This window comes from Cherax quadricarinatus, chromosome 42, assembly GCF_038502225.1.
Source record: "Cherax quadricarinatus isolate ZL_2023a chromosome 42, ASM3850222v1, whole genome shotgun sequence".
NCBI classification, from domain to species: domain Eukaryota; kingdom Metazoa; phylum Arthropoda; class Malacostraca; order Decapoda; family Parastacidae; genus Cherax; species Cherax quadricarinatus.
The window spans coordinates 5,999,532-6,018,310 of NC_091333.1; the positions used below are offsets into that span (position 1 = coordinate 5,999,532).

An 18,779-nucleotide genomic window follows, 5' to 3' on the forward strand; every position below is an offset into this window, starting at 1 on the left:
ACTGTCCTGCCAAGTGAGTGTAAAACGAAATCCTGTAATTGTTTTACATGATGGTAGGATTGCTGATCTCCTTTTTTCTGTCTCATAAACATGCAAGGTTTCAGGTACGTCTTGCTACTTCTACTTGCACTTAGGTCACACTACACATACATGTACAAGCATATATATACACACCCCTCTGGGTTTTCTGCTATTTTCTTTCTAGTTCTTGTTGTTGTTTATTTCCTCTTACCTCCATGGGGAAGTGGAACAGAATTCTTCCTCCGGAAGCCATGCGTGTTGTAAGAGGCGACTAAAATGCCGGGAACAAGGGGCTAGTAACCCCTTCTGTATAAATTACTAAATTTGAAAAGAGAAACTTTTGTTTTTCTTTTTGGGCCACCCTGCCTCGGTGGGATACGGCCGGTTTGTTGAAAAAAAAAAAAACATTACTGCAGAAGTGTCAACAATATTAATACTTCCTATCTGAGGCAAATATTGCATTAACCAGGGAGTGATAACAAACCTCTTAACATACTGTATAGCAACTTTATTTACTAAAATATTTACACACTTGTAAAACTACAGTATATAATAAAGCTAATAGTGCAATTATACTTTACTATACGAATACAATGCATTTATTAACTAATAAAATGTAAAGCTTTCGGAATGTTTTGTAGTAAGTAGACAAGACTTTTTATTGCATAGTCGATGTGACACAAATGTGTGTATGTATACATGCGCGGGAATGACAGAGACAGGATGTTCCTGAGAGAGGACACAGTAACAAGGGGTCACAATTGGAAGCTGGAGACTCAGGCGAGTCACAAGGATGTTAGGAAGTATTGCTTCAGTCATAGAGTCGTCAGGAAGTGGAATAGCTTAGCAAGTGATGTAGTTGAGGCAGGAACCATACATAGCTTTAAGACGAGGTATGACAAAGCTCAGGAAGCAGAGAGCGAGAGAGAGAGAGAGAGAGAGAGAAAGGACCTAGTAGCGGTAAGTGAAGAGGTGGGGCCAGGAGCTGAGTCTCGACCCCTGCAACCACAATTAGGTGAGTGTACACACAAAGACACACACACACACACACACGGCAGGAACCATACATAGTTTTAAGAAGAGGTATGACAAAGCTCAGGAAGCAGAGAGGGAGAGGACCAAGTAGCGATCAATGAAGAGGCGGGGCAAGGAGCTGAGTCTCGACCCCTGCAACCACAATTAGGTGAGTACAATTAGGTGAGTACACACACACGCACACATGCACGCACGCACACACGCACACACGAACCACCCACACACACACACACACACACACACACACACACACACACACACACACACACACACACACATGCACACACACACACAGAAGGGTCAGGGGAGACATGATAACGACATACAAGATACTGCGGGGAATAGACATGGTGGACAGAGAAAGGATGTTCCTGAGAGGGGACACAGGAACAAGGAATGACAACTGGAAGCTGAAGACTCAGACGAGTCACAGGGACATTAGGAAGTATTTCTTCAGTCATAGAGTTGTCAGGAAGTGGAATAGCCTAGCAAGTGAAGTAGTGGAGGCAGGAACCATACATAGTTTTAAGAAGAGGTGCGATAAAGCTCAGGAAGCAGAGAGAGAGAGGACCTAGTAGTAATCAGTGAAGAGGCAGGGCCAGGAGCTGAGTCTCGACCCCTGCAACCACAATTAGGTGAGTACAATTAGGCGAGTACACACACACACACACACACACACAGGAGGAGAAAGAAGCGATTGAAGACATCATGAAGGTGATAGGCGAGGGGGACATGACCCAGGTGGCAAATTTTCGGAGAATCGGGTGGTTCACAAAGAAAAGGAATCGGCCTCTCAAAGTAATTTTCAAGGCAGAATCAACCCAAACCATGATCCTGCAGGAGAAAGCACGGCCAAGAGGCAAGCAGGAGTTCTGGAGTGTGTACCTCGATCGAGACAGAACACACGACGAAAGGAAGACGATGAAAGAGAGAGTTCAAAAATGAAAGGAGAAATGGGAGAAAATGAAAAAGGAGCGCAGAATAACCCAGGATCAAATGGAAGGACAAGCACACACCCCAGAAACACCTGCAGAAGGACTCCAGCCACGACACCCCCAAGGCAACTGAACAATCCAAACCAACCATCACACACCGATCCCTCTGTTCCCACCCCCCGCACCACAGTTACAGTATTAGAACAGAAGCTGAAGGTTTGGTACACAAATGCAGATGGATTAACGAATAAACATGAGGAATGGCAAGAAAGAATCAATGAGAAGTCCCCAGACATCATAGCAGTTACAGAAACAAAACTCACAGAAACAATAACAGATGCAATCTTCCCACCAGGATACCAGATCATGAGGAAAGATAGAAGGGGCAGAGGGGGAGGTGGGGTTGCTCTGCTCGTAAAAAACAGATGGAAATTCGAGAAAATGGAAGGCATAGATGAGACGGGAGAAAGAGACTATATAGTAGGTACACTTCAGTCTGGGGAACACAAAGTGGTCATTGCAGTGATGTATAATCCACCATAGAACTGCAGGAGGCCAAGAGAGGAATATGAAGAGAGCAACAGAGCAATGGTGGACACATTTGCTGAGGTGGCAAGAAGAGCTCACTCCAGCAGAGCAAAGTTGCTGGTTATGGGGGATTTCAACCACAGGGAGATTGACTGGGAAAACCTGGAGCCACATGGGGGTCCCGAAACATGGAGAGCCAGGCTGTTGGACGTGGTGCTGGAAAACCTCATGCACCAACATGTTAAGGACACTACCAGAGTGAGAGGGGAGGATGAACCAGCAAGATTGGACCTTGTGTTCACCCTGGGTAGCTCAGATATTGAGGACATCAAGTATGAGAGTCCCCTAGGAGCTAGCGACCACGTGGTTCTGTGCTTTGAATACATAGTAGAGCTGCAAGTGGAGAGAATAACAGGAGTTGAATGGGAAAAGCCTGACTATAAAAGAGGGGACTACATAGGGTTGAAGAACTTCCTGCAGGAGGTCCAGTGGGACAGAGAACTGGCAGGAAAGCCAGTAAATGAAATGATGGAGTATGTAACAACAAAATGCAAGGAGGCAGTGGAAAGGTTTATTCCCAAGGGCAACAGTAACAACGGGAAGACCAGAACGAGCCCCTGGTTTACCCGATGGTGCAAGGAGGCAAAAACAAAGTGCAATAGAGAATGGAAAAAGTACAGAAGGCAGAGAACACACGAAAATAGGGAGATCAGTCACAGAGCCAGGAATGAGCATGCATAGGTAAGGAGGGAGGCCCAACGACAGTATGAAAATGACATAGCATCGAGAATCAAGACTGACCCGAAACTGTTGTATAGCCACATCAGGAGGAAGACAACAGTCAAAGACCAGGTGATCAGATTAAGGACAGAAGGTGGAGAACTCACAAGAAATGATAAGGAGGTATGTGAGGAGCTGAACAGGAGATTTAAGGAAGTTTTTACAGTAGAGACAGGAAGGGCTGTGGGAAGACAGCACAGAAGAGAACCTCAAGAGGGAATATACCAACAAGTGTTGGATGACATACGAACAACTGAGGAGGAGGTGAAGAAGCTCCTAAGTGACCTTGATACCCCAAAGGCGATGGGACCGGACATCTCCCCATGGGTCCTTAGAGAAGGAGCAGAGATGCTGTGCGTGCCTCTAACCACAATCTTCAACACATCCCTTGAAACTGGGCAACTACCTGAGAAATGGAAGACAGCTAATGTAGTCCCCATATTTAAGAAAGGAAACAGAAACGAGGTGCTAAACTACATACCTGTGTCTCTGACATGTATTGTGTGCAAAGTCATGGAGAAGATTATCAGGAGGAGAGTGGTCGAACACCTGGAAAGGAACAATGTTATAAATGAAAACCAGCATGGGTTCATGGAAGGCAAATCGTGTATCACAAACCTCCTGGAGTTTTATGACAAGGTAACAGAAGTAAGACACGAGAGAGAGGGGTGGGTAGACTGCGTTTTCCTAGACTGCAGGAAAGCCTTTGACACAGTTCCCCACAAGAGATTAGTGCAGAAGCTGGAGGATCAGGCGCATGTAACAGGGAGGGCACTGCAATGGATCAGGGAATACCTGACAGGGAGGCAGCAACGAGTCATGGTACGTGAAGAGGTATCACAGTGGGCGCCTGTGACGAGCGGGGTCCCACAGGGGTCAGTTCGAGGACTAGTGCTATTTTTGATATATGTGAACGACATGATGGAAGGAATAGACTCTGAAGTGTCCCTGTTCGCAGATGATGTGAAGTTGATGAGAACAATTAAATCGGATGAGGATGAGGCAGGACTGCAAAGAGACCTGGACAGGCTGGACATGTGGTCCAGTAACTGGCTTCTCGAATTCAATCCAGCCAAATGCAAAGTCATAAAGATTGGGGAGGGGCAAAGAAGACAGCAGACAGAGTATAGGCTAGGTGGACAAAGACTACAGACCTCACTCAGGGAGAAAGACCTTGGGGTGACCATAACACCGAGCACATCACCGGAGGCACACATCAACCAAATAACTGCTGCAGCATACAGGCGCCTGGCAAACCTGAGAATAGCGTTCCGATACCTTAATAAGGAATCGTTCAAGACACTGTACACTGTGTATGTTAGGCCCATACTGGAGTATGCAGCACCAGTCTGGAACCCACACCTGGTCAAGCACATCAAGAAGTTAGAGAAAGTACAAAGGTTTGCAACAAGGCTAGTCCCAGAGCTCAGGGGAATGTCATACAAGGAAAGGTTGAGGGAAATCGGACTGACGACACTGGAGGACAGAAGGGTCAGGGGAGACATGATAACGACATACAAGATACTGTGGGGAATAGACAAGGTGGACAGAGATAGGATGTTCCAGAGAGGGGACACAGGGACAAGGGGTCACAACTGGAAGCTGAAGACTCAGACGAGTCACAGGGACGTTAGGAAGTATTTCTTCAGTCACAGAGTTGTCAGGAAGTGGAATAGCCTAGCAAGTGAAATAGTGGAGGCAGGAACCATACATAGTTTTAAGAAGAGGTATGATACAGCTCAGGAAGCAGAGAGAGAGAGGACCTAGTAGAGATCAGTGAAGAGGCGGGACCAGGAGCTGAGTCTCGACCCCTGCAACCACAATTAGGTGAGTACAATTAGGTAAGTACACACACACACACACACACACATATGGTACTAGGTGAGTACATGTACGTCAGGCCCATCTTGAAGTATGCAGCGTCAGTATGGAATGTGCATTTGGTAAATCATGTAAAAATGCTGGAAAAAGTGCAAAAGTCTGCAACAAAACTAGTCCCAGAGCTGAAATGTATGAGCCATGAGGATAGGCGACAGGAGTTAGACCTTAAGACAATAAAAGATAGAAGTATCTAAGGTGACATGATTACAACATACAAAATACTCAAGAGGATTTGACAGTATGTACAGGAAGAGTCTGTTTGAGAGGCAGGTCTCAGGTACACAAAGTCACAGGGATGTTAGGAAATACTTCTTTAGCCTTAAAGTAGTCATTAAGTGGAACAGACTAGACAGTAAAGTGATAGAGGCAGAATCCTTACACAGCTTTAAGATAGGTATGATAGGGCTCACACAGCCACTAGTAAAAACAGAAGAAGCCAGCAGGGAGGCAAGGCCAGGAGTTGAGACTCAACCCCTGCAACTGCACTGAGGTGAGTACAATTAGGCTAGTACAGTACACACTAGATAAGATAAGATAAAATTTCGTTCGGATTTTTAACCCCGGAGGGTTAGCCACCCAGGATAACCCAGAAAGTCAGTGCGTCATCGAGGACTGTCTAACTTATTTCCATTGGGGTCCTTAATCTTGTCCCCCAGGATGCGACCCACACCAGTCGACTAACACCCAGGTACCTATTTGCTGCTAGGTGAACAGGACAACAGGTGTAAGGAAACGTGTCGAAATGTTTCCACCCGCCGGGAATCGAACCCGGGCCCTCCGTGTGTGAAGCGGGAGCTTTAGCCACCAGGCCACCGGGCCACACTAAAGAAAGTATACAAGAGAAAGTGTATATGTAGATCAATAGCTAGACTTTAAGAAATTGGAATATCATGAAAGTTTAACTGATTCTAGGAAAATATCAGATATAGAGGGAGATGATGATGTTTTGCACTTAGAAATGTGTGAAATGAATGCGCTTGGTTGTGTAAACCTTTAGCAAAGCCATCACTGAATGTTGTTTTTAACTAGAAATGTACTGTATAGTACACTAAAAATAATGAAAAAGTGCACAGATATACAGTTACAAAATGAGAGCCTATTGAACAGGGGAATTTTCTCGTATGTAAATTCACCTAAAATCTGAAATTAGAAGAACCACCATCAGTATTCAGGGTTTATCTACATACACACAAAATGCTGAACATTCAGTAATGTTTAATACAGAAGGCAGCACTAATGTAGTTATATTAATGTACACAGGTAGGAACTTAGCACAGTGCAGTAATTCAAGAATAAGCTCCTGTCTTACTATCTATATATGGCAAACATACACACTAGCAAAACAATTCATGTAGCTGCACTTAACAGTCTTATCTGCTTCTGACACTATCATATTTTCTATAGTACCAGTAGTTACTGTATTTACAAAGTCACTTCTTTGTAAATGATCTATATTATCACAATAATGATACACAACCAGTTGTTTTTTTATACTGTACAATACTTCCCCTATTTATCATAAATTTAAAAACTTATCATGAAAAATTAATATGGAATCAACCTTAATAGTTTGTGATAGATTAGAATTTGTCTGTACATTTGAGGGAGTAGCTGAAGCTACACCATAATTTTAAAGTGAATATATTGCTTCAGATTCTCCACAGGGAAATCGAACAGGATTCTTCCTCCGAAAGCCATGCGTGTCGTAAGAGGTGACTAAAATGTCGGGAGCAAGGGACTTATAACCCCTTCTCTTGTATAAATTACTAAATTTAAAAAGAACAACTTTCGTTTTTAAATTTCGTTTCTCTTTTCAGGTCACCCTGCCTCAGTGGGATATATCCGGTTTGTTAAAAAAATATTACATCAGATGCTGAGCATAGCAGTGTTGTGACCTTTAGCTTGGTGACGTTTAAGACTTCCAAGGTTTAAGAACTGCTCATTACAGATAACACATATATATTTATCAAACATCTGGGGAGCTCTGGTAGGCACTGGTTGCATGGGCAGAGGCACAAACTGACTAAAATGTCCATTACTGTTGCTTGTAATAAAGTTTGTACTCTCAGTTTCAGCTATGTGTAGCTTCAGGTGGTTACTCAAGTCATGCAAACTGGAGACACTCACCCCACAATTATGACAGGCATACGTTTTCTCTCCTAAATGTACTTCCATGTGTTGCTCCAAGTAAGCCAGTGAAGGAAAGGTTGATGAGCAAAACTCACACGTAATGAGAGGACATACAGAAGTTGGACTAGGAATAGCAATTTTCTTTTGCAGAACAGATAATTCAGACTGAGAATTCTCTTTTGGAGGTTCAAGGGAGTTGTTAGAAATGGCTGTGTGTGTGAGTGGATTTTCATCTATTGGTACAGAGTAATTTTCTTTAAAGTAATGTTTACATTCATTTAAATTTGAATTTGAATCAAAGTTATCAACTTCAAAGTAGTCACTTGATGTGGGAAGCTCAGATTCCTTTACTTCAGGAGAGAGATCCACATCATGCGATCTTTTGGCGTGGATGACCATATATTTATGCTCTTCAAATCCTGAGTTGCAGTGTGGACAAACATGGGGTTTAGGCTTGTGCAGCATTTTTTTATGCTTGTTTAGTGCACTGCGACTTGAGAAGCTGCGTTCACAGACATCACATTTTGGTTTGACACCATCATTGACATGAAAGGCTTGGTGAGTCTTGAGCCGACTCTCGGTCTGGCAAACCTTACCACATACATCACATGTAAATGGTTTCACTCCAAAGTGTAATTTCATGTGTGTGTCAAGATGTTCTTGGTTATTAAATTTCTCTGCACATTCTGGCACAGTGCAGATGAACTGAAGTGATTTGGATCTTGGCTTCTTGGCATCTCTTGTCTCCATAGGTGATACAGAGGGCCTCTTTTGAGGTACATTATTAACTAGCATCAGATTACTGGATGCCATAACTATCTCATGTTCCATAGTTCCTCGGCCTAAAACATCAGGTAAGGTGCCATGTGTCACAACATATTCATCCCTAGCAATCATCCCATGGTGAATATCATGATCCATCGAAGTGATTTGCATTCCCCACCTCTCTCGAGTCTTAGAATCCTAATGAATCTTGTAACTCGTTGTTTGACCTGGTACTCCTTACATTCGTCTGCTTTGAAGTCTTTTTAAGAACTCATAGTAGCAAATCTGAAAGATGAAGGTTGCCATTAGTTATTCGTATGCATTATTCATATACATTATAAAAATGCTTTTTGTAATGCTTGATGAACCCTGCACACTCTATTCAGTGTCATCAGTAACAGGAATATTGACAGAGTGCTGCAAAAATAATATTCCTGAAAAGTGTTAATTCTGTCAGGGTCATTCAGTGCAATCTCCAATGTTACTGATAGGTAATCACAAAAGTTTAACTGGGATGTAAGTGGATGATCTACTTTTATAATAACTGGAAATCATTGCTACATTTATAATGACTAGAAATTATTCCTGCATTTATAATAACTAGAAATTATTTGCCTTTATGTACATCTTGCATTTGTGGCTACAGTTATGCTTCAAAATCAGGCTTAAATACATTAATACAGTATCACACTGTATTATTATTATTATTATTATTATTATTATTATAGGGAAGCATAACCTTGAAGGGGTCATACATCACCTGGAGTATGAGAGATAATTAGATTTCATCCAAAAGGGTAGGACAGCTCCAATTCCTCAAATCAAGAGCTCATCATCAGAATCAAGGCCACACAACCTGTGAAGTGATCACTACAGCATAATTAAGCTAACAAATGGATAAAAATAAACACATTTCTAGGTCTGTAAAAGATTGAGCCAATAATCCTTGCTTGACATTCATTATTTGATTTTTTTTACAAACTTTTTAGATGCTGTTAGTACATTAATGTACAGTCTAACCCCACCAGCAGCAACAGCCTGATTGACCAGGCAAGCACCAGATGAGCCTAGCTCATGGCTGGGCTCCTGAAGCACAAAGACTCTCGAAACTCATCAAAGGTATATCAAAGGTATATAGCCCTGTTAACTCTTTAGTATACACAGACAGTGTATGTGAATGGTCCAAGGTAAAGTATAATCATGGGAAATACTACAGCAGTAGAAATTATACAGCACCTGGGGAATAGGTTTAATGCGAGGTGAATAAAAAGGAGGGTAGCTCCAATTCCTTGGACCAAGAGCCCTTCACCATCACTGTACCACCCCTGAAACAGTAAAGACCAATGAACATAATAATAATAAATAATAATAATAATAATAATAATAATAATAATAATAATAATAATAATAATAATAATAATAAATTATTTGCTATTTTGTTATTCTTAAAGAGCTTGTTCTCTCCAGAAATTTACAATTGCTTACTTTTTTTGGGTTATCTTTTATTAAATTATCATTGTGTATTGTTCCAGTCACGGTATCGTGCATTTTTGTTCTTTCCGTACTTACGTGTACCCATACCTAAGTAAACTTACTAATTGGCAAGCACTAACCTCACTTAACCTAGATGATATTTGAATGATTACTTGAAAGGGTTTGCAGCCATGAATAACCAAATGAAGTCTAACTTAATTTTCATTGGGGTTAATTTGATCCACTTCCCCGAGAATGCGGTTCTCAGCAGCTAAATGACACCCAGGAACCTATTTACTGCTAGATGAACAGAGACAACAGGTGTAAGGGAGCCAACCTAACGTTCCCACTAGTGCTGGGATCGAACCCAGGTTCCTCAGGTGTGAGCCACAAACCAATGGAGTATTATTATAAAGGGGAAGCGCTAAACCTGTAGGATTATACAGCGCCTGTAGGGGGGATGGAAGACATTCAGGGTTAATCCAGGGAACTGGAGCACAGATCCAGTTCCCTAGATCAAGAGCCCCTCACCAGAATCAAGGAACCTTCCTTGAGGGGACAAACCAATGGAAATAACTCACTAACTTTTCTTAGCGGGTTATCCTAGGTAATTACACATATGCTGCTATGTATGATAATTTATGTATCTGTATATATGCGTATCTATACCTGAATAAAGTAACTTACTAATCTACCCTTATATCGTGTTGGATAATGGGTGATTATATTTTAACCAAAAAAATCACCTCTTTCACCTATTATAAACATTTATTGTTGGGGTTGTTACAGGTTAGTACTGCTCATGGCTGGCGAGTCCTGAATCTCTGCGTTTGGAGGGGAAATATTGCCAAAATCTGGCAAAAATATTGCTCATATTGGAACTGGAAAGGAATATACGTGTTTTAAGACATTAAAAAATAAACTTCATTGTCTAAACCCGGCAAATGTGAGGTGTCCACTGAAACTGAGTCAGTGACCGATTTCATTTAGAAGCCGTTCCCTCAGGATGTAAACATTTCTAGTGTTAATTTTGTTATGAAAGATACGAGACTAAAAGTATTATTATTTTAAACTAATAGAAATTTAATAAAAATGCTATATAAATATATATAAATTATAATAACCACACAGTGTGGTGTTTGCAATTTAAATACAAATAATAATGCATGACACTGCACTGCATATCAATAAAAAATATACATAAAAAGCTGCATAAGAAAAATAAAATTGCGTTACTTATATTAGAAAATTAAAATTCTAAATAAAAAATTTATAAATTATTTTTATACATTTGCAGTTATTTCTTAAAATTAGCTTAGTTTACAAAATTTGTTTTCAATATGCTAGGATTTATCAAAGTAATATTATATTAAGCAAGTTTAGTTAGGTACATATAAGTACAGTTACACAAAATTAGGTGACTACACTTATAGTACACATTAACTTATAGTTATATATTCACATAGCAACACATTCAGATTATTATATCTATAATTGCTAAACCCATAGGGGTGGGGGGATCATATAGCACTCGTGGAAATGTTAGGTAATGAGGTTCCATCCAAGGAAAGGACAGGTCCTCTTCCTTGGATCAAGAGCTCTTCTCTTGCATAAAGGAATGTTTTCCAGCGCAAACTGTTTGAGAGTTTTTAACGGGATTACATTTCTCAAGGCTTTTTATTCTCACCACATATGCTTCTTACTTTCCAGAGAGACTTATGATAGCGGGATACACAATGTCGTGTTGTACTTAACAGGAATATGGCGAGAAAAATGCTGATAGAGGTGGTAGAGAGGAGAAATAATGGGGTAAATGAGGAGATAAGAGAGCCTGGAGGCAAGTCATGGAGGTATTGACACGGTGTACTGGAGGACTGCTGGCCACACATTCCATCTTTTCCTCCTTCAGCAGCTCACTAGCCACTCAGGGGAGTCTGATCGCTGCACTGCTGAAGATCAGGTTGTCGTTTCTACCAGGAAGGAGCTTTTGGAGGCCAGTGAGCTCCGCCATGACCAGTCAGAGGCATCAAGATGTGGCAGACCAATTACCAGATAGCATACCCACGGCAGGACTGATCAGTGAGTGTATACCCTTTAAGGTGGTGAGGGGGGCTTTTGATCCAAGGAACCGGACATATCCTCCCCTTCCTTGAATTAAACCAGATTGCCTCCCATTCCCAATACGATGCATGGCTGCTACCCCTCCCATTCCTCAGGCACTTTATGAACCATTCCTCAGGCACTTTATGAACCTCATATTCCTCAGGCACTTTATGAACCTCATATTCCTCAGGCACTTTATGAGCCTCATATTCCTCAGGCACTTTATGAACCATTCCTCAGGCACTTTATGAACCTCATATTCCTCAGGCACTTTATGAACCTCATATTCCTAAGGCACTATGAACCTCATATTCCTCAGGCACTTTATGAACCTCATATTCCTCAGGCACTTTATGAACCATTCCTCAGGCACTTTATGAACCTCATATTCCTAAGGCACTTGATGAACCTCATATTCCTCAGGCACTTTATGAACCTCATATTCCTCAGGCACTTTATGAACCTCATTCCTCAGGCACTTTATGAACCTCATATTCCTCAGGCACTTTATGAACCTCATATTCCTCAGGCACTTTATGAACCTCATATTCCTCAGGCACTTTATGAACCTCATATTCCTCATGCACTTTATGAACCTCCCATTCCTCATGCACTGTATGAACCTCATATTCCTCAGGTATTTTATGAACCCTCCATTCCTCAGGTACTTTATGAACCCTCCATTCCTCAGGTACTTTATGAATCCTCCATTCCTCAGGTGCTTTATGAACCTTCCATTCCTCAGGTACTTTATGAACCCTCCATTCCTCAGGTACTTTATGAATCCTCCATTCCTCAGGTGCTTTATGAACCTTCCATTCCTCAGGTACTTTATGAACCCTCCATTCCTCAGGTACTTTATGAGCCTACTATTCCTCAGGAACTTTATGAACTCTGTTGGTTTAGTGCTTCTCCATAAATATAATATACAGTAAAGCAAGACTTAATCAAGAAGGGCCTTCTCAACAGAAATAATAATAATCTTTATTTCTACTAGTGCATGTATAAGGTGCACAGGCCTCCTAACATCAGTGACACACTACTATATAGAAAGCCCTTTGTTATGCAGAGCATTTCAGGTAAATTAGGTCAATTTTGTCCCCATGATGTGACCTACACAAATTGACTAACACCCAGGTACCTAATTACTGCTAGGTGAACATGGACAGCAGGTGTCTTAAGGAAACACCCAAATGTTTTCACCTGTACTGGAGATCGAACCTTGGATCTCAGTTTGTGAGCTGAGTGGTGTAATTTTATTTAGGTACAGGCTCCCATAAGTATAGTTACATAAATTTAGGTGATTACAATTATCATACATAATAACATGTGTAAATTAGCCACCAGTGTAAATTACCTAGGATAACCCAAAAAGAAAGACAAAGTAATTTATTTCCAGTGGGGTCCTTGTAATATCTTATTTAAACCTTAAAAGTTAAAACAGCTAAGTAACTCAACTGTATGAAAAGCAGTTATAATAAAAGGAGATATACTAGGAATAAGGTTAACTGAGTTATTTACATTAACATTAAAGAGAGAATCAGATGACAGTAATAAGTACATGTATGTTAGCTATATAAGACATAATATCAGCTGGAAGTCAAAACACAAAAACTAATTACGTTCTAGACTCATTTTCTATCAGCATATTGCTAATGTCTTGTTATCACTGAACACTTGTCATTGAGAGGTTGACCAAGACAAAAGATCCATTTTAATTTATTTTTAACTTCAAATAGTCTTGATATATATGTACTGATGCAAATGTGGTAATAAAGTATTTAAACATTTTCTAATTATGAATGGAACTAATTCATTGGTTTACTTTTCAGTTATAGGTGATGAAATTTTGAAGGGCCAGACACAAGACACAAACACGTACTTCCTTACAAGAAAGCTTCATAATCTAGGTGTTAAAGTTAAGCGGGTAAAAATATGCTCCTTTACTTCAAGTTTTCATCAAAATTAACTTTGTAGTTTGTAGATTTTTCCCATTTCCAAATTTTATTTTCTGCTGACTAAATTGATCTTATTTGAGATATTTTTATTTTAGTATTTTTGTTGAAATATTGACTGTTATGATGTGATAAATTTTATCATATAGTATCATGTCACCTGATGATGATCACTACAGATGCTATCTTCCTCTGTTTTTCCTTTTGAAACTAGAATCTATTGCCACTCTGCTGACTTACTAATAACAGTTATATTTTTAATGTAGAGCACAGTACACCATATAAACAGATGTAGTAATAAAAGGATCAGTTAGGTGTAATTGGTTTGTTACCATACTATTATTAGAAAAAATTGTCTGTGAAAATTTCAAGCTTGCTTTGACTGGTTAAGTTGTTAAAATGTGGAAAATCACTTATTTGAAGCATACTGGAATATATTCGCTTGTTGTTCCTCAGATCTCGGTAATTCCTGATGATGTTCAAACGATAGCCGATGAGGTGGCAGCGTTCTCAAAGCAATTTACTTTTGTTTTAACATCAGGAGGAATTGGCCCAACTCACGATGATATCACATTTGAAGGTTTGTGGTGGTGATAAACAAATCCGGTAGTAATAAACGATAATTAAAGTAGCAGATGTATTCAAACATATAATAATGTATTTGCCAGATATTTTACTTAGCATGAGAGTAAAACTTGTATTAAGATGATTCAGGATTCTGTAATCTATTTGCAGTTTTAATTAGGATTAGATAAGGACAGTATTATGTCTTCTTTGGTTTTAATATTTTCTGGAGAGCATTGTCAAGGTCACAGTGTATAGGACTAATATTGATGGCTTGGTAATTCAGAGAGTTTTTAAACAGGGAGAGCTAGTTGAAGTATGGCATAGCCAACAAGTAATAAAATGGCGCATACAATTAAAGCTTCAATAGGGTTATCAAAGCTCATTCCTTAGGTAATATTGAAAAGGGGTTGGGCATATATTTTTGTTTAGTGGGTTTTGGTTTGAGAAGGACCTGCCTAATATGGGCCAGTAGGCCTGCTGCAGTGTTCCTCCATTTTTGTGTTATTAAAGGAGATCTTTATTAGTATGATGTTTCACCTGTATATATGAGACTATTATACATACTCTTTAACCCCTCATGTAGGTGAAATGGTGTACTGAGCGTATCTTTTTGGCCTAAACAGGAAAAAACTTTATTTTAAGACAGGTTACACAGTGGGGCTTTATCCAGTGATAAATTCCCACTGTAGGTTACAATGAAGGTTTACTCTGTTTAATATGTTAAAATTACCACTTATTGTCTTCCTGCCAATGGCTTGTTACAGACATTGCCTTGCATTGGTCTCTTTCAGGTGTGGCTGTAGCATTTGGGGAAAAGGTTCATCCACATCCAATGTTGGTACAGTTTATTAGTTCCTATTTCAAGACAGATGACCTCAGCTCACCAGCAATGAAGATGGCGCACGTATGTCCTCATAGAAGGTTGAAATATTCGTGAGCACTTGAGAATTTCATTTCAAGTAATTGCCAGAGTAATATGCAATATTCTGTAAAAATCAATCGTAGATACAGTGGACCCTCGGTTATTGGCTGTAATTCACTCCAGAAGGTCGGCCTAAAACCGAAATTGCCAAAATCCGAAATAATATTTCCCATAAGAATTAATGTAAATACAATTAATCCATCCCACACACCCAAAAATATTAACAAAAAATATATTGTTGAAGATTAATTATAGTTTTACATACGCAAAACAACGAGAACTAAATAAAATAAATAAATCAACATTTAAATCACTATTACATACCTTTATTGAAGACTCTTGTTGGCTTATGGAAGACAGGGGAGGAAGAGAGAGGGATGATTGATTATTGTTCAGAAGGGGAATCCCCCCTCCATAAGGACTTCAGGTATCAAAGCTCTCTTTGGGGTTACTTCCCTCCCTGCCTGATACACTCCCTGCCTTCCTCCTACACTCCCTGCAACACCCAGCCTTTCTCCTACACTCCCTGCCTGCCTGCTACACTCCCTGCATGCCTGCTACAATCCCTGCCTCCCTGCTACACTCCCTGCATGCCTGCTACACTCCCTGCATGCCTGCTACACTCCCTGCCTTCCTCCTACACTCCCTACTACACTCTCTGCCTCCCTACTACACTCTCTGCCTCCCTGCTACACTCCCTCCCTCCATATTATAGTGAAATGTTTGAATGAATGAGCAGAAGCTTTCTCACTCGCCCAGAAACAAAGCCAGACTGATGCGTGAGTGGCTGACGGCAGCGGGTTGACGCGTCCCATACGGCCAATAAGCGAAATAATGGCCGATAACCAGAAGCTGAAAAACTGGCTGATAACCGAGTTGGCTGATAAGCAGAATGGCTAATAACCGAGGGTCCACTGTATGTTGTTCAAGTATACATAGTTTAAAAATTGACCTTATTGCATAGTTTATTTAAAGGTATATCACTCATGGATACACTAATGAGATAATAGTCACATAATCGTTGTTATAATATAAAGTCTATTACAAAAAAATTTTTCATGGAAACACTTCTGTGCAGCTGAATATTTCTTCTAAATGGGAAGGTCAAGTTTTGATTTTGAAAATTCCACTGGGAAAAGTTTTTAAAATTCCAGATTTAGATCAATATAGGATGCTGTACACATGTGTAATATACTAGTATAATAATTTTATCTTCATGTTAATTCATCCAAAAAAAATACTTGATTTTATTTTAGATTCCATTTAGTATAATTATTGCTTAGTGTATGTGGTATTTTTCGAATTACAAGTTTTACTATATAGTGGGAAATTTAGTTGCATATACATTACATAAGCATATTGATTATGTACCCATGTTGAGGATAGGAAATTATTGAGGTGTCTGTTCAAGCATATAATCATTCCACAAATTGTGACCATAGCTGTTGATTCTGGCCTCTGAATGAAGCTTGGGAGGGAATATTTACCTGGAGGATGTTCTTGCCTGTACATCAAGGTGGTTTGGGCATTTAGAGAGGATGGAGCAGAATCAGATGACTAAGAGAGTGTACAAATTGAGGATGGAAGGAAAGGTAAAGGTTGTCCCATGAAGGGTTGGAAGGATCAGTAAATTAGGTTTTGAGTGTTTGGGGCTTGAACATCCAGCAGGATTGTGAGCATGTTAGATCAAAATGGAGACAAATGGCTTGACATAATGTTAGAGTGTGAACAAGGTAACATTTATGAAAGGATTCAGGGAAAACTAATTAAGTCAGCCAAGAGTTATGGAGGTGGACAGTAGAGTACCTGCAATCTGAAGGATGATGAGGGGAAAATTGTTGCAGTTTAGAAGGGCGTTTGAAGTGTGATGTCATCATATTTCTGGAAAGACAACTCTTGAATGAATAATGATGAATGTGTTTACTTTTTTTTGGGGTGGGTAGGTTGGGGGGGGGAGGGGAACCCTACCTCAGTAGGAGACAACCAGTGTGTTAACCCTCTTTTTTTCAACACACTGACCATATTCCATAGAGGCAGGGTTACCTAAAATAAAAAATGTAAATTATTCTTTTTAATTTTAGTAATTTGTACAGGAGAAGGGGTTACTTAACATCCAAATACCTTTACTTATGGTCAAGAGCACAAGCAATATGTATAGGAAGCCTTGCCCATATGTCTCCACTTAACTTGGGAATCAAGCCTGGGTCTTTTTGGGTGTGACTCAAATGCTCAGCAACTACCTGGTTACTAACATGTGCTCGATGCTAGCCGGAAATTTGTTTTATTGTTTTTGTATGTCGCATTTGTTGTCACTGTTTAATCATTAGAAGTGTATGTGGAGATTTGGGTGATATTATTTCTTTAAGGACCATTTATTGTGTGAAAAGATAATTAATGAGTTTTGGTACTAATTATTTTTTATTCCTTGACTGTTGAACATTCTGAGTGCACTTGGAATATCAGTAACATCTAAATACAAAAGTGTAATGAACACTGGTCAGTGCACAAATTAGCCCACATGAAAGAAATAAAACACAACATATTCCTATAGCTGAGATTACTGTATATTTCAGCCTACAGCTGAAAGTATGTACTGTATATTTCGGCTTACAGGTAAGACCCTCTTCAGTCTGCTTAACAAAAATGGCCTCAGTTGTATGCCCAGATATTCATTACTTCCTATTCCCTGTTTTATTTTCTCCATGTGGAATTTCTTTGGCATCAATAAGATCTTTACAATTCTGTATACCCTTTATCTAGACATACTCTCATTATTACCTGGAGTTTACCTGGAGAGAGTTCCGGGGGTCAATGCCCCCGCGGCCCGGTCTGTGACCAGGCCTCCTGGTGGATCAGAGCCTGATCAACCAGGCTGTTACTGTTGGCTGCACACAAACCAACGTACGAGCCACAGCCCTGCTGGTCAGAAACCATTGGTAATGTTTGATGGACATAAAAATAAGTACAGGTTCTCTTCAACTTAGGATATTTTGACTTTATGATAGTGCAAAAGCATTTAATTTGGAGATAATTACCTAGCATGAACGTGGCAAGTCCATAACTTGCATTCATTTTACTTTTCAATACAGTGGACCCCCGGCATTCAATGGCATCGATATACGTTAAATCCGGTATACGATACATTATAATGCAAAAATTTTGCCTCGCCACTCGTTAAAAAACCCGCCACACGCGATTCGTCTGGGATGCGTCCACATGTGGCCTGAACTGCCCCGTGCATGCCAGTGTTTACAAGCCAGCCAGTGTGCTCGCATCTAAGCATACATTTGGTACATTCCATATTATCACAGTGTTTTTGGTGCTTGTTTCTGCAAAATAAGTCACCATGGGACCCAAAAAAGCTTCTAGTGCCAACCCTGTGGTAAAAAGAGTGAGAATTAGTATGGAAATTAAGAAAGATTTTGAAGGGTTTGGGGCTAACCCTGAGAAGCCTATGCCAGTTGTGGAATCTGTTGTGCCTACTTCAAAAATTAAGGAAATGTGTGCAAAGTGGGTTGAACTGCAAACCTTTATGGATGAAAATCACCCTAACACAGCTATTGCAAGCTGTGCTGGTGACTATTACAATGACAATGTTGTGGCCCATTTTAGACAAATCTTAAAGGAACTAGAGGTACAGACCTCTATGGACAGATTTGTTGTGCAACAGAGTTCCAGTGACTC

At 40.1% G+C, this 18,779-nt stretch overlaps 2 protein-coding genes across 7 annotated transcripts in view; one reads left to right on the forward strand and one right to left on the reverse strand.

Annotated features, from left to right (window-relative positions):
• Window positions 1-514: 514 nt before the first annotated feature.
• LOC128695613 (zinc finger protein 404-like) lies at window positions 515-10,395 on the reverse strand. 4 transcript variants are annotated; one of them, XM_053786335.2, is made up of 4 exons: window positions 10,304-10,394; window positions 9,312-9,400; window positions 8,836-8,931; window positions 515-8,360 (listed from the first exon to the last, which is right to left on the reverse strand). In XM_053786335.2, exon 4 carries the CDS (start codon window positions 8,244-8,246, stop codon window positions 7,047-7,049), a length of 1,200 nt encoding a protein of 399 aa, XP_053642310.2. In that variant the 5' UTR covers window positions 8,247-8,360; window positions 8,836-8,931; window positions 9,312-9,400; window positions 10,304-10,394; the 3' UTR covers window positions 515-7,046. The 4 variants fall into 4 exon arrangements, with proteins under 4 accessions (XP_053642310.2, XP_053642309.2, XP_053642311.2 ...); XM_053786334.2 differs by having other exon boundaries at window positions 10,236-10,304; XM_053786336.2 differs by lacking the exon at window positions 8,836-8,931 and having other exon boundaries at window positions 10,304-10,395.
• Window positions 10,396-11,193: 798 nt separating this feature from the next.
• Window positions 11,194-18,779, forward strand: part of LOC128695614 (FAD synthase) — a 41,122-nt gene continuing 33,536 nt past the window's right edge. Inside the window, exons 1-4 of one of the 3 annotated variants that reach the window (XM_070093233.1) lie at window positions 11,194-11,627; window positions 13,484-13,569; window positions 14,063-14,186; window positions 14,965-15,077. In XM_070093233.1, the coding sequence (XP_069949334.1) occupies window positions 11,393-11,627; window positions 13,484-13,569; window positions 14,063-14,186; window positions 14,965-15,077 (558 nt within the window). In that variant the 5' untranslated portion in view covers window positions 11,194-11,392. Of the gene's footprint in view, window positions 11,628-13,483; window positions 13,579-14,062; window positions 14,187-14,964; window positions 15,078-18,779 lie in introns of all 3 variants that reach the window. The other 2 variants (XM_053786338.2, XM_053786339.2) reach the window with 2 other exon arrangements.